This window comes from Orcinus orca, chromosome 4 (genome assembly GCF_937001465.1).
Source record: "Orcinus orca chromosome 4, mOrcOrc1.1, whole genome shotgun sequence".
Taxonomy (NCBI): domain Eukaryota; kingdom Metazoa; phylum Chordata; class Mammalia; order Artiodactyla; family Delphinidae; genus Orcinus; species Orcinus orca.
In genome coordinates, this window is record NC_064562.1 from 132,501,538 (window position 1) to 132,526,387 (window position 24,850).

Sequence of the window (24,850 nt, forward strand, 5' to 3'; positions counted from 1 at the left end):
AGTGTGTGGGCTTCTCATTGCGGTGGCTTCTCTTGTTGCGGAGCACGGGCTCTAGGCGTACGGGCTTCAGTAGTTGTGGCTCGCGGGCTCAGTAGTTGTGGCACGTGGGCTGTAGAGTGCAGGCTCAGTAGTTTGGTGCACGGGCATAGTTGCTCCGTGGCATGTGGGATCTTCCCAGACCAAGGCTCGAACCCGTGTCCCCTGCATTGGCAGATGGGTTCTTAACCACTCGGCCACCAGGGAAGCCCCACATATTGGAGAACTTTTAAATTGCCTTTCTCAAGTACACTGTCTCTGACATTGCTTATATTTATTTATTTACCTAATTCTCCTCAACTCCCCCCCAAAATATTTAGTTTTTAGTGATCCATCCAAACAATGTTTTCCAAGACGCTTTAACTACTACCCTTATTTCTTTTTAAAATCTCAAAATACCTAAATAATGAATTCTGTCTGCTGGGTAAGAGCATATGAAGTGATTTATTGAACTGGTTAAGATCCATTATATACAGGTAGAAACCATCAAAATTGTACAGGGAACCATTAAGAATATTGATAAAGACAGTTTTACAGATAAAACGACAACTGGAAAATAGTTTTAACATACATAACATATAATTATGAAAAAAATATAGAACACAAATTGTTCTACCAAATAGATTCCAAGGTTATTTAAAAGTCTGCTATGCAAACTTTAAGTTGAAAAATGTGTTCAATGGGGTTACATGGTTTTAAAAAAATTAAGCATAATGTAAAAATTAAGTTGTTTTTTTCCTCACTGCAAATGGGAGAGGAACCAAAACTTTTTACTCCAAATCTATACATTTTGAAAAATAATTTATATGTCTAGCACAAAGAAAGAAAATTGAGAATGTTTACAGTTCTGTAAACTATGCCTTTCAAGAAATGCAAACTGCATCAGTTTTAACAGGTAAAAATTGTGCAATCAGAAATAGACTGTTCCCTTTAAGGTACAATTGTACCTTCATTGGCTTTATACCTGAGCACCAAAGCTGTAGTTCTAAATGCCGTCTTGGAAAGCTATTCTGAAAATGAGTAAGAAATCAAAACTAGCCTGTTATTGTCAGGAGAATTAGGCACCAAGAAGGAGATTATCTCCTTAGAAATGCAGTATTAACAATAGAGAAGTTTCAATTAATTAAGCAGCTGACAGATCTCCTTGTGCACACAGCAAAGGAAATCCACATAGGATGATCCTCCATAAAGTCCTTTGTCTTCTACCAGGAACTGTCGGAAAACCATTTCTGGCTGTTCTCGCTGCTTTACTATCGTGAGCTAGGAAAAAAAACAAGTTAGCTGGTTATAAACATTTTCTGAATGTGGCTAAATTTTGTATCCTTCAATTTCACCAAAATTACATAATGTCCACTGTCTGTGAGGCCTTGGAGGATGATAGGAAAGTGCCTATTATCCAGAGTGGAGAGAGGCAATAACCCCAAAACCACAAAAACCAAGACATACAATTAATTGTAAGTGGCAACAATGAAACATAAGCCGAGTGCTACGGGAAAGGCTTCACAATGTAGTGACTGTACCGAACCTTAAAGGACAGGGTGGGATTTCCTTAAGGAGGTGGGGGCCGAGCTAGCATTCCATGCGGGGACCACATACAAAAGACACAGTCCTGCCTGGTATGTAAACTAGCCCACACTTCTGAGAGGCAATGGGAGGTAATGCCTTTGGGTTTTTGTAGGGAATGTGATCCAGTGAAGGTGTTTAAGAACTGGTTATGGTGCCTAGAATGCACTGGGGAGATGAGGGAAACCAGACAGGAAGCAGTCGGAAGCATCTAGGTGGGAGATGATCAGGATCTGAATTAGGCAGTGTAGGTGCAAAGGAAGTGGATGAAAGAGAAAATGTAAAGTTCTTCAACCACTAAAATTAATAAATTAATTCTTCAAAAATATTCAGAACAATTTTTACACTGATTACATGTGGAAATGATAATATTTTGGTATACCAGATTAATAAAATCCATTATCAAAATGGATTTTTTACATTTGAATTGTGGCTACTACCAAGTATAGAATTGCATGTGCAGCTTACATTATTGGACGGTGCTGCTCTAGAGGAAGAGGCACGTGGAGAAGAAACCCAGAAGAGGGTAGTCCGTCATGAATACTCTGAGCCCTTCTACTTACTGCCTCCTTACTCACTCCTGTTTCAGGAATTCAGAGCAGATAATCAGAACGAATTTGATATCTGTTGAGCCATGAGCGTGGTTAATGGAGCCACACATGCAAATCACTGTCTCCACCTGCCTCCTGTATAATTCAGAAGAGCCAGGACATCATCTTACTTCCTTTCACGTGCGGAATCACCCAAAGGGCCTGCAGCTACTAGCTTCACGCCAGCTGCAGCGAGGAAGGTTTGTTACATATTGGCTGGGAGGGCCCAGCCCTCCCTACTGCTGCTCTATATAGGCTTTTTTTTTTTAATCAAGTAGAATAATGTTGTCAACATGGCTTGCTTTTTTTCCTTTGTGTTATTTTGGCCAGGGCCTTAGGCTGATAAACTCTGAACCAACCCTGAACTAATAATAATAATATAACAACTGCTGCTACCATTACAGCCAGCTAATTCCATGTGGATATGGACACGTGTGATGTCTTGGCCTGTTAGTGCCAAGCCCTGGGAGCTGACACTGGAACAGCTGTGTGGATAGTCATATTCCACTCTGACATGGGGAAAGAAACGAACCCCTTCATGGAAACATCTCCAAAGGAGTTTAAGATGTGCATCCTGGTGAGCCTGAAACCAAGGCAGTTTTCTCTTTTCTTGTGTTTTCTCCACCTTTCACCAGGTAACACTAAGACCTCTGCCATTGTCCATTACCGGCAACAGCAATGTGGGTCCAGCCTCATTGTGGGTCCAAAACCTCAACATTTTGGTTTTCATGTGGTACTCACTGTAAAACCTTCTCTGATGAATGCATCTGGCCATCATGTGAAGTGGGAAATAGAATGGGGAATGAATTTCGGCCTTGGGGGAAACTCAACTATAAGGTAAAGTAAGTAATATCCTGCTCTACCATTTGAGTCTCTACAAAGTTGGACCACCCAGCACTTGTTGGTGGAAGGTCTCAGGGAATTGCATTTATAGAAGTGTGGGATATGCTGTCTTGACATGCTAGTGGTCTTCTCCTCAAGGGGATTTTCAGATGATACCCTGAAAATGTCAAGGATTTTACAAACAACAGATAAGTTTGCCACTGGTACATAAAAAAATCTGATTAAGTATTCAAGCTAAAATTATTTTATTACACAATTGCTTATATTTTATTTACATATCATATTTGGAGCTTACCCGAGATATTTTAGTAACCAAAGCTGACATGACCTTGATAAGGAGTTACTGGAGCAGGTGGGAGAAAGCAGAGGAGAGGAAAGGGTTTTTTTTCCCCCTGGAAGGAGGGGCTACTGAGCACAAGGATGATCCCCATGTTTAGTTTGGCCTCTTCTCTGCAAATGGGGTCAACTGTGGAGATGCAGTTGCTGTTGCTGGGACAAAGGTGGATCATCCTTGCTGTGCATTCTGAGTACCAGCGGTCTTCAATTTGTGTTTCATAAGACCCTAAGATTTCATTATATGTCTCCAGGGTGTTCAGAGAGTGAAGAACATGTTTATTTTGAACCTTCTCTGCCATCTCTAGGTCCTGTCCTAAAACTGAACCCAAGTAGTGATGTAAAAACAGTTCTGGAAAGGTTGTCCTTTCCAGAGATTATAGAGATTATAAAGCTCTATATTAGTTCAAATTTCCTAAGTTCTACCCAAAGTTGATGTTTGCATGCGTGAGTATCAATGGTAAAGAATGTTGACGTAAACTGATATCACATTTATGTTTCAGGGGAAAAATAGCCCCATAATATCCTGGCTCCTATAGAGGCCTGCCTTCAGGTGAGTGTCCTGTACCTCTGCAGGAAGTAGTACAGTAATAGACCACTGTCATCTGTACATTCCAAACTCCAGGAGATTCTAATATTGAGCTTGAGAAGGAAGACAGAGGCGAGTACATGGGATTTAGCGACAAGGCATAATTTTCCTGAGATACAGACATTTTAAACTCCTCCTCAAACTCAAAAAGGAGTCCTTAGACGGACTAGAATAGCAAAACTTTTCAGAGATAATAAATCAAAAATTATAAAATCCAAATATTAACAAATGTTCTAAGTAATTTTAAGCACTGATGGAAAAATCATTTCAAAGCCTGTTAATATTATCAATTGTTTCTAAGTTAATACTTAGTAAGATGACCCATGGTTAACCCATAGTGATAGCTGTTTATTTTTATATGTTTGTGATTGACAAGTAGGTAGATATACTTAGAGGTTAATGTGAGTTTTCTATCAAAAAATCATGTTATAAAAATATAGGACATGCATTTTAAAAGTCTGTAAGGAAATTTTTTTAAAAAGACTTGAAAAAGGAAAAAAATAAAATCTCATTCTTACCTTCATTGAATATGGCCGCTTTTGTTGGATAATACCCATTATCATTCTGAGTGTTTGTGAGTATGGGTTTCCCAGCTCAGGCAATGATGTCTAAATTTAAGAAATTCAAGTTTAAGTTTCAGTACAATTTCTGACATTTAGATAGAAGCAGAATGAGATTACTAGAATGTTAAAATTAAAAAACATCTTTCTAAACCATATACTGAACTCTTGGCTTAGTTCATTTACCTAAAAACCAAAAATATGAAAAAATGTACTAAAAATTATTCATATGTATCAGCATGCATTTCCACCAATGAACTCTCTTTTGAAAATAAAAATCCTTCCCTGGAACTTGACACATGTATATCACTGAAATGACACAAAGGGTGTTATGTTTTTTTACAAAGGATGTCTTTAATCCCTTTGCAAGATGGATATTTCAAGGCTATGTTGTGTGAGAAAAGGACACACTTTATTCCTTCAGCGGATCAGTTGCAGGACCCTGAGGCATTACCCCATTTGGAAAATGCTATCCAAATACCACTGTTTCAACATTAAATAAACCACCAAATGTGATTTCTCAAAGGGAATGTGGCCTCTTAGATTTCCCTGAAATCTGGTTCATGGTGAACAAAAGATAACACCCAGCTGCATGTGGCCCCTGGGCGATGTGAAAGATCTGGACTTAGATTTCCTCCATTAAGACAGTAAAATGCTAATGCTTACTTCTAAGCAAGAAGACACCAAGAGCTAATAGATCATCTTTGAGTTAGCCATTGAAAAAGTGAATTAGAACATTTTACCACAAAGTCACAAGTCTCAGGGAAAGATCATGGCCAATATTTTTCATAGGAGTTGTTAAAAAAAGCAGGAAATTCATTACTTATATTCACATTCCACTCCCTCTGTGTATTCTTTGACATTAAGACTATTAAGATCTTTTTATTTAAAAAAAACACATAAGTATACTTCACATGTATGTCTCAAAGTGCCAACTGCCTCTAAAAAGAAAGCAACTAAGGATTTGTATATTACTACAAAACAAAGAAAAAATATACTTACTATATCTGTGTTGACATGTGCAAAAGATGGCACGTTAAATATTCCTTGGATGAGTTCTGGTGGGCTACTTACTCCCAACCATAAGAACATGTTCACACCATTAGCCAATAGGAATATTCCTTCTTCTGAAAGACGGCTCTCAGAGCAACGAATAGCAGCAGGTAATGTTGTACTCTTGACATCTAATGTGTGCTATGCAGGCAAAGGCAAGAGAGTTAGAAACTCCCTCTTTCTTCCCTTCCTTCCTTCCTCTCTTTTCCCCTCCCTCCCTTCCTCCTTTCTTCCCTTCCTTCCAGTACATATTTAATGAGTTCCTACTCTCTACTAGTCCTATCTACTACTATCCTACTAGTCATTAGACAATAATCCCTGCCTTGTACAGCTAACCATTTTCTGGAGGGAAGAAGAGACAACAAATAATCTAAGTTAAATATATAGAAATTTAGGTGGTGTTAAGAGTTATGAAGAAAAGAAGCAGGAAAGTGGGATAGGGCACGTCCACGGTGGCAGTGGTGCAGTTTTAAATAGGGGAGCCCAGGAAGGCTTGTTGAAAAGATAACTTTTGAGTAAAGACCTGAGGGCATGAGTGGAGGGCCATGGGGATATCTGGGGAAGAGCATTCAGATGGAGGGAACAGCTGGTGCAGAGGTCCTGAGGCAAGAGCTTATCTGGGATGTTCAAGGATCAGCAAGGAGGCCAGTGTGGCTGGAGTGGAGTGAGAAAGGGGAGAGTAATAAGATGAGTCAGACAGAAGGGAGGGCAGAGTAGCACAGGCAGCACTGGGCCAGGGCAGTAAGAACTTTGGCTTTTACTGAAATGCGAAATCCTGGAGTGTTCTGAGTAGCGGAGGGACGTGAACTGACAATTATTTTAACAGGATCACTCTAACTTCTGTGCCAAAAACAGACTGGAGGGGCAAGCAAGGAGACTTGTTAGGAGGGATTGCCGTGGTCCACAGGAGACGTGATTATGCTTGAGTCTGGGTGGTGACATATGGGGGTGAAAAGTGGTCAGCCTCTGGATAATCTTGGAAAGGAGAGCTGAGATGTTTGCTGATGGATGAGATGGGGTGGATGAGGAAGAAAGCAGCCATGGGTGACTGCAGGACGCTGGTCCTGAAGAACTGGAAGGAGGGAGGGGTGATAAATGGAGATGGGGAAGACTGCAGGAGAAGCAGGCGTGGGAGGCCCAGTCAGGACTCAGTTTAAGATGCCCGTTAACACGCTCACGGAGAGATGCTCGGGAGGCTACAGGCACAGACACGTCCACGGTTCAGGGCAGCGGTACTGCTGGAGATAGGAACTTGGGAACCATCAGTATAGAAATGTTGCTGAGAGCATAGGTAAGACCCCGCCGAGGGATTAAGTGTAGATAGACAGGAGAAGCTTCCCTGGACTGAGCTCTGGGGTACTTGAACAGGGAAAACAGGGTAAACTAGCAAAGGAAGCAGGAGAGAAACTGGGACAAACCAAGTAAAGAGGGTGTTTCCAGAGGGAGAAAACTCTGTCAGATGCTGTGGACAACTCAGAAAAGAGAAGCACTGCCCACTGGATTTAGCAAGGCGATTTTAGTGGAGTGGTGATGTTCATGTCCCTAAGAGTTCTAGTTTCTCTGGCACATAGCTGATAATCCAATTTTATATGAAAATCAATTGTTAACAATTTACATCTAACATTCATATTGATTGAAAGGATCAATAGCTTTTTATTTCCAACTTAATTTAACTCTCCAATTGCACTGAGAGCCTGGGTACGAGTTTGGATACAGGAGTTAGAAATAAGCCATCAGCCTTCCCCCCTTTTATCCCTCAATTATAACTTGTTAGGTCTCAGGGGAAGGAGTCTAGTCAGAGAGTACAAGGGCATTCACGACATCAAGGATTACCTTTAAATAAGTAGAATACATTGCCAAGTAAACTCTCTGAGGACAAGGACAGTTCCTTCCGTGTACAGTGTAGGTAGCCTCAAATATATGTTGATTTGTAAACCCCTGATAGCATTTGCTTAAGACTAATCATAGCCATTCTGATTAAATGTCGTGACTTAGACATTCATATACTGTCAAAAAACAGATAACGTGTGCACGTGAAATCCCGTATACACACGTATCAGTTGCCTTTCATGCCGTAAGGCTGGATTTCTTCAACAACTTGTCGACTCACTTTTCAACCTGCCTATTCAACTGAAGATTACCAATTTGGGAATGAGGAAGGAAAAGCAGTCATCGGAAGGATTCCGTGAAGAACTCCTCAGGTCCGCCCACCACCCACACGGACCCTGAGCACAGGCTGAAGCGCATGCGCAGCTCGCCCAGAGCCCCGGCTCTCAGGCCCACACTACGCGTTGTGAAGCCATACGTGACTCGTAAGTTTCTTGTTAAGAACGAAATATTTCAGACATAACATATGGGAAAAGGCAAAATATGATTCCCTTCCAGACTCCTCTAGGAAATGCACCAGCGCAGTGTGCTTACTATTGGCCGAAGCTGTGGGTAGAAGAAAAGCTGAGAGTCGGCCACACCCATGGTCATGACCAGCTGCCTCTGGTAGGCCCGCTCATCCGTTGAGATCTCTGGTCTGCTGAGCAGCACACAGTTTTTTAACAAACAGTTCATGTACACTGGCAGTACTTTCATGGAATCTGGTAAAATAAGCTGGAAGAGAGAGACATTAGTTTCAGATGCTTGGTCTTTACCGAAAATCAACACCTGCAGCACTTCACCTGTAAAATAGAAAGGTTTGCTGTTGAGATTGTGGAGAGGATTAAATGGTAACCCACGTAAAGCACCTAGAACACAGACACTGGCACAGAGTAGATACTGAGAGCGCGGCAGGTGGTTTTATTTTCTCTAGTGCTCTAGCAGCTTGGTGTAGTGCTTATCAGCACAACTCACGGCCGGCAGTGCCGTCCCAGCGCTAACTCTCATCTGCTGTGTGACACTGAGCAAATTCCTTACCCTCTCTTTCCCCCGGTTTTCTCTTCTAAAAAAGGAATAATAGCCCCTCTACTTCATGATCATGGGGTTGTTACGAGGATTAAATTATTTCTAATTTGTGAAGCACTTACAATAGTGCCGAACAGATAGTATCATATACATGTTTATTAAATAAAATGAAATAAACAAGTTATTTCCTAATCTGTATCACCAGCTTCTACCTCTTGAGTTCAAGAACAGCATTTCCAACTGTCCACGAGATACCTCTTCCTCTCTGCTCTTCATGCATCTGTTAGTCATAGACTCATCAGACATTGAATGAGTGCCACCACGTCACAGGTTCTATCAAAGTATCAAGGATCTACAGAGGAATGAGGCATAGTCCACATGCAAGATGTCTAATGTCTACTGGGGATGATATACATATAAAAGATAAACCATAATAAGGAAATTGCAATACCATATGTAGAAAATAAAACAGGAAGTGCTTCATGAATTTATTAGCTGCGTAACTACTGTATGCTAACGAAAACTCAAACTCCTACAATTCCACAAACGTACAAACATGTTCTTCCTGTTATGGTTCCTATTTTAGATACTAGAACTACCAGATGAACCCTAATTTCACTTTTTCTTTACCTTCAATTAGTACATGAATTCTTTCTATTCTACATTTATAATCCACCTGTACCTTCCTCTCCATCCTCTCTTTGGCTCATGTGACCTCATTCTGACTTCATTCTAACCGCCTCAAAGTACATACCATAAAGTGACGCTCCAAATAATAACACAATTAAACAGTTCTAGAAACACAACCTGATGGGTAAAAAAACTACAAATAATTTGTAATTTGTAAAATTACAAGTAATTTGCCTGTGTGTTTAACCTTCTTCCCAACTCAATTTTATAAATATGGCTAAGAATCAAGATCGAATGATCTGAGTGTCACTTCCTTCCATTTAACAGTAGGTCAATGGACAACGAAATATCCAAAAAAAAAAAGTATATATAGGAGATAATGATAATCTGCAAATAGAAATATCTGGTCTATAAATTCATGATTTCTTTTTAGCTTTCTATCTTAATGATGAAAAAGAATATATACTTTTCAGAATCCATACCAAAAAGGAAATTTTCCTCAGGGCTCTGTAAGGATTTATTCCTCAACTTAAATCCCTTTATCACAGGTCTCTTCTCATGATCTATTAAGTAAGGAATGTGTAAACAGAACTTACTTCACTGGTTCAGGAAAACATATTTCAGAAAAATCCTACTTTGTAGTTAGTTTTCCCTCTCAACTTTTATCTCCTTTCAAAGAACCAAAGACAGTTAAATAAATTTATGTTTCCTCATATGAGGAAAAGCTCTTCTTGTAATTTGCTCTCTAGCATAAATTTTTTTTCTTTTTTTAGGTTGAGGAATAATCACTGTTCAACATTATATTAGTTTCAGGTATATATCGTGATAATTCATGTTTGTATATACTGTGAAATAGTGACCACAATAAATCTAGTTAATATCATCACCGTACAAAATTACAGAATCTTTTCTTGTAATGAGAACTGTTGACACCTGCTCTTAGCAACTATCAAATATGCAGTTCAGTGTTATTATCTACAGTCCCCATGCTGTACATTACTTCCCCAGGACTTATTTATGTTATAACTGGAAGTCTGTACCTTTTGAGCCCCTTCAACCATTTTGCCCACCCCCCACCCCCCAGGCCTCTGGCAATCACCATTCTGATCTCAGTATCTATGAGCTTGGTTTCTGTTGGTTTTTTAGATTCTACATACAAATGAGATCATATGGTATTTGTCTTTCTCTGACTTCTTTCACTTGTTTAGCGTAAAGTATTTTTATTTGACAACTATGGTACTGGAATATGTTTTCAGCCAAGGAAAATTAGGATTAAAAAAAAAAGAAAAAAAATATTATCCAAAGGTATAGGACACAGATCATGGTCATATTCCAGAGCCACGTGGCTCCAATACTATTTTGGGGCTAATTACCAGTTAGGCATCTTAGATGTTATGGATTAAGAATGTTCTTAGATTCCCATAGAGAAGCATATATGTACAGTTTTTTAATATCGTCTTGCAGTTCACTGGTTGCTGCTCATTAATCAGGTCATATTAAGACAGTTTAGAAATTTGTTGTCCTGAAAACCACAAAGAGGCCCATGATGACACTATCAGGACTAAAAAATCTGATTAGAGGAGACTGGATTATAGAGGGCAGGGGGAAGAGAAACAGAGGAGGTAAGAAGGAAATTTTATTATAAAGAAGAAAAATGGAGTTAGAGTGAAAGAAAACAGAGAGACAGTCTTAGTGTTTTTGAGGTGGGGAAGAAAATGTGGCAACAGATCTGCAATTAAAACCTTTCCCCACCTCCTTGATCCTCTCCATAAATAATGAAATTATTCTCAGGGAGAAAAAGTGTGAGTGAGGAAGGAGTGGAAATTCATGAATCCACAGTTTAATTGAATTTGGAGAATTCTCCACTTTGGGTTTTGAAGTAACAGATGTGGTAATGAAAAAAACTATTACTTTGCAGTTAAGTTCATGTGACTTGCCTTTTAAAGTCAGTGTACTCCCATATGATGTAATATATTTAAGTTCAGAACAGTAAGTTGTTAGATTTAATGAAAAAGAATCTACATTGCTTATGTAAACTTAAAAATTTGTTTTAATGTTGTTTTTAATTATATGTCTTAACCCAGCATCTATCCTGTGACCCCCCCCCCCCCAAGGTGGGTGTCTCCTTAAATTTTACACCTTAAGCACCTCTCCTGCATCAGCCTAGTCCTGGCCCTGGCAATTCAGTAAAAGCATATCTCCTGAGGTCCAGTATCATATAATCCAAGTATATAGGTCCTTAACAGTCTTGCTTTGATCAAGGAAACTGGGCTCTATAGTAAAACAGTGGAATTCCTTTACGAATTTCTCCATGGAAATTATTTCTTGCAAGTGAACTATGGAAAACCACCAAATTTGAAGTTACATTCTCTGAGGAGAACCTGAAGTCCAGCCATTCTGTTTTTAAATAATGGTATATTTTAATATATTATTGTTATTAACAGTTTTATAATCTCTACATTTTCCCCACTCCATGATGGATAATCCTAGGTTAAAGGTACACTTGAAATGTGCTAATGGAGAAAGAAAAATCTCCAAAAGAACAGGAATAATCTTTATCCATTTTTTCAGAAAAAAAATTGTCATCATAATGTTGTTACTCCAGAAACAATTCAACTGCAAACAGATGATCTAGTAGTAGAGTCAAATCTTTTAACTTTAAACCAGCAGCAACCGACCAGTTTCATTTCTTCCCTTAATAGGCAACAGATCTTTGACTTAAGGTCTCTGAATCCAGTTGTTTTAACATTAGCAAATAAACTTCCTGAGAGGACACTAACTGTACCTGTTCTTCTTCAACAATCCTTCCGAAGTATGAGACACTCCAGAGACAGAGTATGGAAACACTCCATGTTTCCAGAGCTCCAAAACAAGTAGTAAAACTGGGGAGTAAAGTGGTCTTGGTTGGACTATATCCAGGTGCACCTGGGGGGCTTTGTATAAAGTAAACACGTGTGCTCTGAAACAGGACTGATACTGGAATTTACTGGAGTGGCAAGTCCTCTGAATAATAAAGAGAACTGACTTACACAGATTTAAGAGCTGCTTTTGTGATTATCAACAGGAGATGAAAGAATGGATGGCTACTCTAATCTCTCCGGACAGCACAGAAAGGAATTTTTGTGAGAAGTCCAAGCTAATAACTATGTTTGTTTTAATTTCCTTCTTTACCCAGATTATGAATTTGGCCCCCAGATGTATCTGCACTATCGCTGCTGCTGAAGGGTTGCTTTGGGTGGGGTTTCAGATGTCACTGTCCACAAGGAATTAACCAGAAAGTTTTCCCATCTGTTGCTTACTGCCTTCTCTTTAATCCAAATTCTATACTCAGATATTCAATACATAACTATGAAAAATGGCATCTAGCTTTGATGGGGAAGAATATGAAAAAGAAAACAGATGCAAAAATAAATGTGGACAAGAGGTTCTACCTTTTCTTTTTGCTTTTTTTTGTGTTTTGTTTTCACAAGAGAGAGTCAGGTTTATTTAAAGGATCTTCTAAAATTTCAAATTACTAGATGAGAGAGACAATTTTTTCAAAACTCTTCATACCTATTATTAACTTTTAAATATAAAGAACTCCAAAATTTATAAATTTTATTTGTTTATAAAAGAGGGGCTTCCCTGGTGGCGCAGTGGTTGAGAGTCCGCCTGCCGATGCAGGGGACACGGGTTCGTGCCCCGGTCTGGGAAGATCCCACATGCCGCGGAGCGGCTGGGCCCGTGAGCCATGGACGCTGAGCCTGCGCGTCGGAGCCTGTGCTCCACAACGGGAGAGGCCACAACAGTGAGAGGCCCGCGTACCGCAAAAAAAAAAAAAAAAAAAAAATATATATATATATATAAATGAATCATTACTGCCATTAGTTCATGTCAACTTTGATTGTTAATAAATGTCCAAAAAGTATTTAAGCACCCCCATTTCATAACTCTATATCCATCTTCATCCATGCAAAAGATAACCCCATTTATATTGACATTTCTTACATATAACATGCTTTTGTTTATAAATAATGTAGTGACCCTCAACACGTTTTTGGGTTCATGCATCTTGTAAAGCCACTAAGCATTTTAATGTTGCTATAAATAAACCATAGTCCCCCAAAAATGGCATTGTCAATCTTTCGTTGTATGGTTTACTATACAGCATCTAAGTGCCTGGAACATCATAAGCCTTTACTAGCAGAACGCTGAATGAACAAGTAGGTGTTTATAACACTTCAGCACCTGAGGACAGCAGGTAACTTACCTGGCTGGCTGCAGACGGACTAGCACAATTCTTCCGGTAACAGGCCAACACGTGGGCGGTCTGATTAACCAGAATTTCCCTGATGACCTTCAAGGGCTGGTGTAGAACTGCTTTAAAAGCTACTTGCACAAAACAGTGAAAAGGGCATCAAAGGTTTAGCTCAGAAATTGATCCCTTCAAATAATAAAAAAAATTGCTCTTCAGACCACTCAGCAAGGGATAACAGCATTTAAAAATGTTCACGCCATGTGTTAATGCTCTCCTCTTGACTATAATTTAGCAAATGAAGAACAATAGCCTACCTACAACAATAGGCAGGTAATTGGTCCAGAATTTTCCTCAGAATATTAGAAACAGAACTCTGCACACACACAGAAAAGAAAGACCAGTTTACTATCTTCTGATGTTCTGAATTCTTATGGGCTGGATTGCTCGCTCTTCTAAACCTTAGTGTAGCATTTCAATTGGGGTTTGGAGCAGGGAGGGGAGAAGCAGCCAGAAAACTCCACCTCAGGCCCCTACCACTTCCTAATTATCTTGGTATGGATAAGCAAATTCAGTCTCACATGAGGGACCATCTTCTATTATCCTCATGTCCCAGAGGGCACACTCATACCATAATGAGTCTAAGTTATCACCTTCCTCAATTTCAACTCAGTCCCCCTGGGAAAGAAACTTTAAACAAAACTGGATAGCACGGCCTGACTCACTGCTGTCCCTATTAGTCTAGAGTTAGAAATGCTGATTATTCTCCTTCACCCTTAGCTTTTACAAATTCTGAATTTACCCACCGAAAGTCTGCACTACCGCAGGACCTGTCAGCTACTAACTCGATTAACCAACGAGGCCTGCCTGCATTACCAGCAAGGTATACTGCACCCCAGAATTAGCAAAGTGTTACCTGACTTGGCAAAGAAGTTGATAAGGGCATCAGTCTCGCAGCTGTTATAGAGATCAGCCAGCTGGGAGCTGCAGTTCAAGCCCAGATTGTGAATCCGAAGTCTTCTCTGCCCGCTGACAGTCGTGTAAAGCACGGCACACTGCAGAGGCAACATGGAGGGCACATGTTTTTCTGGTTAACATATTCACCCAAGCTAGCCTGACCTTATTTACATTTACAGAACAGTGTGTACGGCCAAAAGACCTCTAAACTTTCCTACAGGATTTTTTCTATTATTGCTAAAGACTGAACAACAACACATAAGGGAGGAATAATGACCAGTCATACACTGGGTTCTCATGTAGCATTTCACTGGTTTAAACTTAATGGGGCTGTTCACATGCAAATAACTGTGTGCATTTCCACAACTAGTCTACATTTCGTAGCTCAGATTTTATTACCAGGGATCCAGGTCCAGAAATAATACCTTCATGTTCTCATAGTCCTCCTCAAGGCTCACTTCGATTAAAAATGGACAACTAGCTTTGGTGAGGTACTTAGGTTTTATACTAATAATATATGCATACATTTCAATGCAAACAAGTAACCATTTCCCCAAATAGGTGTGATTTTAAAATAAACAGAGTTTTTCCTCAACTTGATGCCAGTCTCTCTCCTTTCTTTGAGGTTGATGCTCGTGTCTGAAAACTATGACCATTAGAATTTCTCCTGTTTTAATTCAAAGTCTCCATGGCTTCTAGTTAATCTTATTTGCTACAAAGCCAAATCCTATCGTTACTTGCTTCTGTTATGATAACACGTCTCAGCAATGGTGTCCCGCACACGGCAGTCAGGAATGCAGCAAACCAGTGAGTGAGTGGATACTGATGCCTGTCATTCTGACCTCAAGTCTGCGGGGCTCTCATGCAAAGACATACATAATGGTTACTTCACATAAATAGCATATATGAATCAGTATGGAGAATACACCACAGAGCGCTCTAGTCACTTTTGCCTTTGGAGAAATGGAGTTGAATTTCTTTATGGAGAGACTAACACAGTTGATGGCCCTGGAGTCTCCCCCACTGATCACTGTCAGTAACAAACTACAAAGCAAAAGATGGGAAGACATTTTAGATCACCTGGATTAAGGCTCCACTGTCTTCACTGAGTTTGTCATCATGCTTGAACTCCACAGTCACTGCCTTGTCACAGTCAATGGCTGCCATCTCTACATCGGTGGTGTTGTTCATATAGATGCCACCAAAGAAGTCAGTGGCTCTGAAACCTAAGGATGAGGGAAGAGGGAAATTTTGCTTCTCCTTATTTTACTGTTACTTTCTTTGTTGGCCTGTTAATGAGTTTGAAGAGGAAACAATTACACAACAGAGACCTGAAAAATAATAAAAACGAGAAGTACCTGTGCTGGTACGAACCCTCATAATAGCATCAAATCCTATTTTCTTCTCAATATCATTTCTGAGGTCATTCAAAAATTGTTGGCTGTCCAAGTGCACCTAAAAAATAAAGTATGATCATGCCCACCAGGTGGCGGCAAAATACTTAAAATAACAATTCTTTTTTAAACAAATCTTGATTAAAACCTACTTTATCCAGAAATCTCAGAAAGGGTTCTGAAAGCTTTTTCAGTGTCATTTCATTTATAATCTTTGGTCTTATCAAATCCCTCATCTAGTTCCTAATATAAATATGTAGCTAGGCAATGAAAAATAACTGCTTTCATCAAAATACAACTAGATGATGAACACTGTCATTTATGTTGGGGGAACACTTGTTCCCCCTCCATGTTTCCCTCTGGAGGTACATAACTTAGAGGTGCCCCCCAACCTCTTCTCCTCAGGGGAGGACAGGTGACTTATCCAATTTCTAAGCTTGGGAAAAGGAACTGGGCAGGCGTAGCTCGGCCTCTTCCACATCTTCTTTCTGGGGAAGCAGCCTGCCTGCAGGAAGCACACGCTTCCTGGCCCTCAGTACAGCAGCAGGAGGCAGGAGTCCGCAGGAGACGCTTTTGTCTGTGCCGCCTCGTGCCTCGGTGTAAAGTTTGTCTCACTGAGGGGAAAGCGCTAGCAAGCCCACTTGCCCACAGACCTAGGTCCGGTCCAGGGCTGGCGTTCTGATCGTCTCTTGACTCTGTCTCTCAGTTCAGGCTTGGAGGGGGCGGGGGGAGTATCATGAACTGACCCGCCCCATATCATAACACTTTAAAACAAATATATAGTCACTTTTAAAGACAGTACCTTAAATATATTTAATATAAAATACCAAGATTTTATATTAAATATATTTCCCAACATGGAAGCTTAACATTGACATTCAACTCTGAGGCTGAATGAGTCAATCTGTGGCCATACCTTAGGGAGCAGGCAAGCAATTCCTAACCATCTGTCCATCCTTTTCCATCGGACCTAGAATTTACATGTGTCGGCTGCCCACAAGGGGGCACAGCTTTCTCACAAATCTAAGCACCAAAAGTAAACCAGCAGTGGAAAACCGAGGCAAACAAATTGCTGGCCTTTACCTGGAAATTGTTGTACTTGTAGAGGGTTCCTCCCGTGAGCTGAGGCACGAGACCCAAGGAGGCCACGTCCACGTACTGACTGGGGAAGAGGAAGAGCGTCACGCAGCAGCCGTGAGCCACGCAGTCCTTGGCTAGAGGGTCGTAGACATTTGTCTGGGGCTGGAAAAGGATCTGAAGAAAAAGATACACAAAGGGAAAAAAGAAAACCACGTAATGTTTCTGGTTTCTGTTTTTAATTTCTATTGAATTCTCACTGAAGTTTTTTTTTTTTTTTTTTTTTTTTTTGCGGTACACGGGCCTCTCTCTCACTGTTGTGGCCTCTCGCGTTGCGGAGCACAAGCTCCGGACGCGCAGGCTCAGCGGCCATGGCTCACGGGCCCAGCCGCTCCGCGGCATGTGGGATCTTCCCGGACCGGGGCACGAACCCGTGTCCCCTGCATCGGCAGGCGGACTCTCAACCACTGCGCCACCAGGGAAGCCCCTCACTGAAGTTTTTTCAATGAATTTTTTTTCCCAGTTAAGTGCAGAAGAAGAAGTGAGCCGTGATAGTCATCAGTGCAGAGGCCATGTGTCGAGCACCCTGTGCGCCAGGCGTGTGCTGTGTTTAATACACGTATGTGCGCAATGTTATCTGATCCTCCGACAGCTCTAAGGAAGCTGATGTTTAGTCCTCCCTTTGACAGACCGAGATGAGGCAACTTGGTTGGTGTCACGTGGCCGCGGCTGGATGCTTACCTCACGGTTTATCCTTTCCCCCGACTTGTCCCCACGGCTACACTGCCAGAGAGGGTCTGAGCAAAGCATATTTTGAGCCCCAGGCACGTCTACTTCACGCCTCGGGAGTGCTGTCATACGGGACCGTCCACTACATTCGCCCTCTACCTTTATCTTCTTTCTGCATTTCCCCCCATTTCTTCCATTCCCCTAATAGTCTTATTACTCAGTCTCTTACACAGATTATACATGAAAAAAGCTTGAGACCTTATCTTATGTCAGACATCAGTTTTTCTAGGAATGTACAATTTCCTAAATTATTTACAATTCAAAATTTTCCTACAAAATACAATGTCCTGGATTTATACATTACATGTAGCTTCTCCCCCTTTCCTATACAAAGCACACACTCCCTCTCCCTTTATTCCATCTTAAGAACTGACATATGGACTTCAAAGGGCAACTGTTTACAAATACCTTCTCTTTGTCCGTATTAATCAGTTTTTTGTCATCTCTGTTTTTGAGCTTCCCTGGTGCTTCCGCAGTTGGCAAGGAGGAATGGAAGATGAACAGCTTCCCGGGACAGTCAGCTGCCTGGGGGGAAAAAAAAAGAGTCTTGGGTGGGAAGTTTTATTTTAAGGGACTCAGGAAAGTAAAATATAAGCACTTTCTATGAGCCAAGCACTGTATACATCTCATTAATACTCACAGTAACCTTGTGTCTTCTATAGATTGGAAAACTGAGGCTCAGGGAGGCTAAGTGATTTGCCTAAAGTCACACAAGTTATAAACGAAGGGGCCAATTTTTTTTTTTTTTGGGCCACACTGTGCGGCTTGCAGGATCTTAGTTCCCTGATCAGGGATCGCACCCGGGCCCACATCAGTGAAAGCACCAGGTCCTAACCACTGGACCACCAGGAAATTCCCCAAAGAGTCAATGTATAAATGTAGGTCTCTATACCATGATGCTTTAAACACCTATTAAAATGATGTGTCCAGGTAAAAATACTTTCTCATTTAGCCAACAGTAGTCTTTCAGGGCCAGGTAAATCCCCTGATGATAGGATTCCCAGGATCATGATGTAATACAAGCTCTTCTTTGAAATCATTAGTAAACAGATTAAACCTGAAGGGGTACTTCAAGGAAGAATGCACAAGAATGCAGCGGTGGTGTGGCAACAGCAGACACAAGGAATCAGCTATCAGGCAAGATGACAAAAGGAAAAAATGCGGGATCAACATCACACTATCTGTAGTCCCTGGGCAGCAACAAAAAGCCCAGGGAGGCTCCATGAAAGTCAAATCAGCATTAAAAATATTTAAAATCTTATTTAGGGAGCTAAGAAGTAACGTACAAGAAAAATTTACTGAAATTAAATGATTCAGTATATTGCTCCTCTCCCATCTTGCCTCTCTCCAAACCATCCAGGCACACTGTTGCCTTGAAATAATTTCAAGGCAACTGTTCTGATCACATAGGTGACTTTTCTCCTCAAGACTCCTGAAGCCTTTCCATTACAGGATAAAGTCCACATTCCTTTATTTGGGTGGGAGCAGGAAGGCCGGGAAACAGTGAGATGTGTTGCTACCAACGTTCCTTCGCTGTGTGCAGCTCTGCACCAGACCCTTCGCGCACATTTCTTATGTAATCCTCACAACCTGGTGACAAAGGTAGTATTGTATGCATGTTAAGGATAGGAAAACGGAGGCTCATCCAATCTGGCGAGTTCACACAGCCTGTAAGCAACAGTTTTGAGGCCCTTTGGAGTTCAGTCTGAATCTGTCTTTCCAGTCTAATCTCGCCCCTGACCATCCCCTGCACTGGAAGTTGCAGCCACACAACCTTCTTGCTTTCCTGGAACACACCACGTGCTTTACACACCTCCGTATTTGTTCCCTCTGCCTGGAATCCAACTTTCCTTTTCCTTGGCCTGGAGCTGTTGTTTGCACACTTGTGTGCCTGGGTCAGCTGCAAGATGTGGTCATTTGCTACTAATAATAAGGTACTTGGGTTTGTGAATAAGTTCCTTAAAAAACAAATGAAGAGAATTCAAGGCTAGCCCTGTCTTAATGTGTCTCACCGAGTGACACTGTGATATGCTTTGTGGAGTGGGTCCCAGCTGACACCCTGGGGAGGGTGTGTAACCCATGCCCCATCTTGTCTTTGCTGTGTGGCCAGTAGTGAGCAGTGACTTTATTGTTGCCCAAGTCTTTTACCGCAAATTACTGATACATAACAGCATTAATAAGAAGGAAGGCAAGGCTGAATGAAGAGCACGGACAGTGACCCTCCATGTGTATACACACCACATAGGAAAAGGTGTTTTCAACACTTTGGCCAACAAAGACAGTAGTTCCAATGACCAAATCCAAGTAAAATTTCCAGTAATATTGATAATAACATGTTAAATATTTTGCAATTCTATGACTAAATTTTTCTCATTTCTATCACTTTTACAAAAGTACTTTTAATTTTAATCCAAGTAGCAGAAAAGGTATAAAACTTTTCTTAAAAGTCTATCTTTTCCCTGACTTTTCATGCCTCGCCTGCCCAATTCCCCTAAAGAATTCATTGTCAAAAATTCTTCTGTCGGGCTTCCCTGGTGGCGCAGTGGTTGAGAGTCCGCCTGCCAATGCAGGGGACACGGGTTCGTGTCCCAGTCCGGGAAGATCCCACATCCCACGGAGCAGCTGGGCCTGTGAGCCACAGCCGCTGAGCCTGAGCGTCCAGAGCCTGTGCTTCGCAACGGGAGAGGCCACAACAGTGAGAGGCCCGCGTACCGCAAAAAAATAAAAAATTCTTCTATCATCTAGATCTTCTGTACTCACAGATGCACTGTAACTTTATACCACAGTAGTTAAAAGCATGGGTCCTAGTTCCTAACTGCATGGGTTAGAATCCCAGCCATTTTATCAGCTAAGTGACACTGGGCAAAATATTTAACTTCTCTAAGCCTCAGCTACCTAATTATATGATGCAGGAAAAACAGTAACTACAAAATATTGTTGAGAGAATTCAATGACCCAGGACATGGTGTTAATCATAATTACACATACATGATTGCCTAGTTAATATTACCTATGGAGTAAAACTCTGAAGGAAAAAAAAAGTACAATATTGAAAAAAATAAAGAAGCCCTATTTATCTTTTTTCTGTATATAATGGCTATTAATTTCAGATTTATTATTTCATTAATCACATCCTTATAAAATCTTTTATGAGTAGCAATAAAAGAAAGAGCTCCTATGGCATTATATGCTTTATAATCCCTACAAAATTTATGTTTTTACCAAAATCTGATTGTGCCCACATGAGTGCCTCATGTAGGGTTAGATGAATGACATGTCATTCTTATTATGGTGGAAACAGGTTGAGAAAGGCTGGCCTGGAGAACCCATTGTTCGCAATTCAGCTCCGATGTCCTTTCCTCTGAGAGATGTGTTGTTATCCCCCTCAACAGAGCTGGTTGCCTCTACCTCTATGTCCCTACTCTGCTTTGTAAATAAGGCTTTTCTAGAATTAATGACACTGTGTTACAACTTTAGGTATATTCTACTGTCGTCCATGGATCACAGGCTCCATGAAAAAGGAAGGACCTTGATTTTTCTACAGTGTATTTCTCCAAGGCCCCTGCCCAGGGTCTGGTACCTTTCGCTCTATAGACGCTCCATACATTTTTGTGGAAGGAATGTTGAATCCCAATTTAAGCATATATTAAGACAATTGAAACGTAAATTCCCCCCACCTAATGATATATTTGAAGCATAACCACTAAAGGCCATTTCCCTCCAACATTTTGCCAAACTCTATTTATCTAGTTTTATGGGGGAAGTAAGAGCTAACTCAGAAAACTGTTCTGAGGCCAACTTAAAAGACAATGCCAGAAATTCACATATAGTTGAGTTATGAGTGTCAGATTTTGAAAGAGATGCAGATTTTGGAAGACTATATGGAAAAAAAGGCACTAAGAGTACAAGAGGCTGTGGACACGGAAGCATGTACAACAGAAAATAGGGAATGGAAACCTTTAGTTGGAGAGTTCAAGGGATTTTGAGAAAGTATGCATCAGAAGTTACCAAACAGTCCCTCTTTATCTTTGTGACAAATTAGCACATGTTTCATGTTAGTTTTTGTCTACTCTCTTCCTTTGCTTCAAAAAGTTTATTACAACTAATTATATATAGATTTTACTTGGCATCTAGCTGATAGAAAGTAGAGCTATAATTCAAATGGGGGAGTCCAGTTCTAAAATGTCTCCACTTGGACACAAATAAGAAACATTGCACTCTGATGCTCTCTCAGTTTCTCCTCCCCTCCACAGAGAATGAGACTCTCAGCTCCGGCCTCTCGTGCAGAACACCCTGAGCTCCTCGGCTGGCCTGCTGCGGTCCCGGACTTCCCAAAGTTACTCTTTGCTCTCCTCCCCCACCCCCTTTATTTTTGGGAACATAAGCAATGAACATCACACATGGTATTACAGAGTTACATCTCTTCTACACTATGAGCAACTTAGAAGCAGGGACAGTAGTCCTCACATTGTCTTAACAAAACACAGGCATTTAATCAATCTTTGTTGATTGAAAGAATAAGTGAATGAATGATGTGGTCTCTTCAGTATTTAGATATTACCCTGCAAATTCTCAAAAATGTTAGCTCTTACCTAATAATGACTTCAGGCAAGAATTTTAGTACCCTGTATATGTTATACAAATTTAAGTCTTAGCCACACGGGACCTGAAAAGATGATGAGATGATGTGACGGTCACAGGCAGCTAAGCTATCATACACACATCAGACATTTACACACATCAGACATTTACACACATCAGATATTTACACACACACACACACTTTTATCTTATTTGGAATTTTTTTTCCTTCATCCAAACCTGATAAAGTTGCTACGAGGGAGAAAGTATCGAATTGTACTACAGCAGTGTCTGCTCTTATACAACGAATTATAATCACCCTGAATCTTCTTGGAAGATGCAGAAGAAACCTTTTTCATTAAGGTTATTTATGGCAATGGTCTATTTATACAAAAAAGTTTTGAGGAAACAGATGATTAAAGGTACATATATAATAGAAATGCTAAGGCAAATGTAAAGAACTGGAAATCACTAAGAAGGTCAGGGAAAAGAAATCGTTATATTAGAATATCTACCCTAAGTAGTATCTTAGTAGTTAAAGCTAAAAGAAACATTATGCGTTAGACTGCTTATAGCAACCGGCTCTAGGAAACCAGCTAGCGAATCTTTCTACATGTAAGAGATTGAATCATGCAATAAGATCTCCAGTTAATGTTCTACACAAGAAAGAACTTTCTTCATAGTGTTCTTTCTTAATTTAACCATTAATTAACAGCTTACGGCAAGACATTAAATCATAGTTAAACACAAGCGTTCTTAGTGCAAGTGTAATGTGAAGTTGTACGGGTCAGGTATGCAATTTTCTCGTGAGTTAACTTAACGTAAGGATATTCCAAGAGATGGAAGAATGAATAACAATTCTTTATGCTGGTGGTTCCCAAATATGGATAATCAGCAGAGCAAGCTGGGGAGCTAATGAAGCAGGCAGGATCTCTGGAAGTGGGGCCAGATATCTGCATTTGAAAAAAGTACCCGCCCTTTAATACGTGACTCCACGACTTGGGGCATGCCTGCCTTCCCGGTCTTCTGCAGCCGTGGAGTCTGTGTGAAGACGGGCTGGGAGAGCGATCTGCCAGCAGGCACAGGGCAGTAAGCACCACTAACATTATGTCCAACAGTGTCATTTTATAAAGGTAGCTTCTTATCTTCATATAAAGACAGTTCTTGGGGCTTCCCTGGTGGCGCAGTGGTTAAGAATCCGCCTGCCAACGCAGGGGACACGGGTTTGAGCCCTGGTCTGGGAAGATCCCACATGCCGCGGAGCAACTAAGCCCGTGCACCACAACTACTGAGCCTGCGCTCTAGAGCCCGCGAGCCACAACTACTGAACACGTGTAACACAACTACTGAAGCCCGCGCGCCTAGAGCCCGTGCTCCACAACAAGAGAAGCCACCGCAATGAGAAGCCTGCACACTGCAATGAAGAGTAGCCCCCGCTATCCGCAACTAGAGAAAGCCCGCGCGCGGCAACAAGGACCCAACGCAGCCAAAAATAAATAAATAAAATAAATTTATAAAAGAAAAAAGCTATAAAAAAAGTTCTTTACCTTCTCTAAAGGGAGTTCATTCTACTTTGTAAGAATAATGCTACTTATTTACTTTGATATTTGTAAAGTTATTCTGATTATATTTAGATATTAGTTTCTTCTCATCTTTAAACTTCAGTGTAAAAGTACATGCTACTCTAACATTAAAAATTGAAAGTGTAACAAAAATAACATGCAAAAGACATGAAAGTAGATTGACTGAAATGCACTGGCCTCTGGCAAACGACAGGCAGCTGAGAACACTGACAGCGCAGTTATCATGGTACTGAGCAACCTCGAAGAACATCATGCTGAATAAGAACACAGTGGTTTTCAGTCATGTGTCACAATATCACATTTTAGATACGTGGAATGCATGTACACAAGGTGCTTTATATATTTTTTCTTTCAAGGCTGCTATGCAGCCTCTAGACCTCTTGTGGACTGCCAGTGTGGAACCCACTGTGACAAGACAGTATTTGCTCCCTTTTAGAAACGATATATTCGTTTGAGCTGGGATTCTGGATGCATGTTTTAATGAAGCCTGTATATTCTTTCATGGATGAAGCTTCCTGTGTGTGTGTGTGTGCGCGCACGCATGTGCCTATCTGTCTTCTTTAAAATTTATTTACTAGCAACTAAAGAAGAGCCATGCCGCACTCTTCTTTCCACTCTACTGTCTTAACTAATGAGTTATTGGCTTATGAATATCCACTCATCTTTCACGCATGAGCACGTGAATACAATGTTACTCCCAGTACTAACTTCTCAGAGTAGAAAGACTTGTAGCATCATATATAACTTATCACGTATCAGGAAATTTACATATGAATTTCTAGACACCTTAATGGAGGAGAGAACAACAACAGTTGCAAAACTCTTTCAAACTGAAACAGAAGATATTAGTCTTTAGCAATGTGGAATAAAATAGAAATTCCCAAGTCTTTCTGTAGTCCAAACAAGGATCACTGCTGGCTTCCACGGGATGAAACTCAACATCTCCAAATCGCTTTCTGATGTAAAATTTATCTTTAATTTTATGTTAAATTAACTTGTATTGAGGCTTTTTGAGGGATATCTACGAGTCTTTGATCCCGTAAGTGAACACTCTGAAGACCAAAGAACCCAGGCAAGAATCACTATGCTGGATCCAGACTATAATGTTGGGTCATAAAATTTACGTGTAAGTATTTCACAAACTTA

At 40.6% G+C, this 24,850-nt stretch overlaps 1 protein-coding gene across 4 annotated transcripts in view; it reads right to left on the reverse strand.

Annotated features, from left to right (window-relative positions):
* Positions 1-461: 461 nt before the first annotated feature.
* Positions 462-24,850, reverse strand: part of SEC24D (SEC24 homolog D, COPII coat complex component) — a 111,927-nt gene continuing 87,538 nt past the window's right edge. For all 4 annotated transcript variants that reach the window (XM_012531371.3, XM_033419336.2, XM_033419338.2 and 1 more), the window contains 10 exons: positions 17,949-18,065; positions 16,758-16,928; positions 15,639-15,735; positions 15,361-15,506; positions 14,240-14,378; positions 13,339-13,457; positions 7,989-8,168; positions 5,517-5,708; positions 4,473-4,562; positions 462-1,296 (listed from right to left, as the gene is read on the reverse strand). In XM_012531371.3, coding sequence (XP_012386825.1) covers positions 1,156-1,296; positions 4,473-4,562; positions 5,517-5,708; positions 7,989-8,168; positions 13,339-13,457; positions 14,240-14,378; positions 15,361-15,506; positions 15,639-15,735; positions 16,758-16,928; positions 17,949-18,065 — 1,392 coding nt within the window. In that variant the 3' untranslated portion in view covers positions 462-1,155. The remainder of the gene's footprint in view (positions 1,297-4,472; positions 4,563-5,516; positions 5,709-7,988; positions 8,169-13,338; positions 13,458-14,239; positions 14,379-15,360; positions 15,507-15,638; positions 15,736-16,757; positions 16,929-17,948; positions 18,066-24,850) is intronic.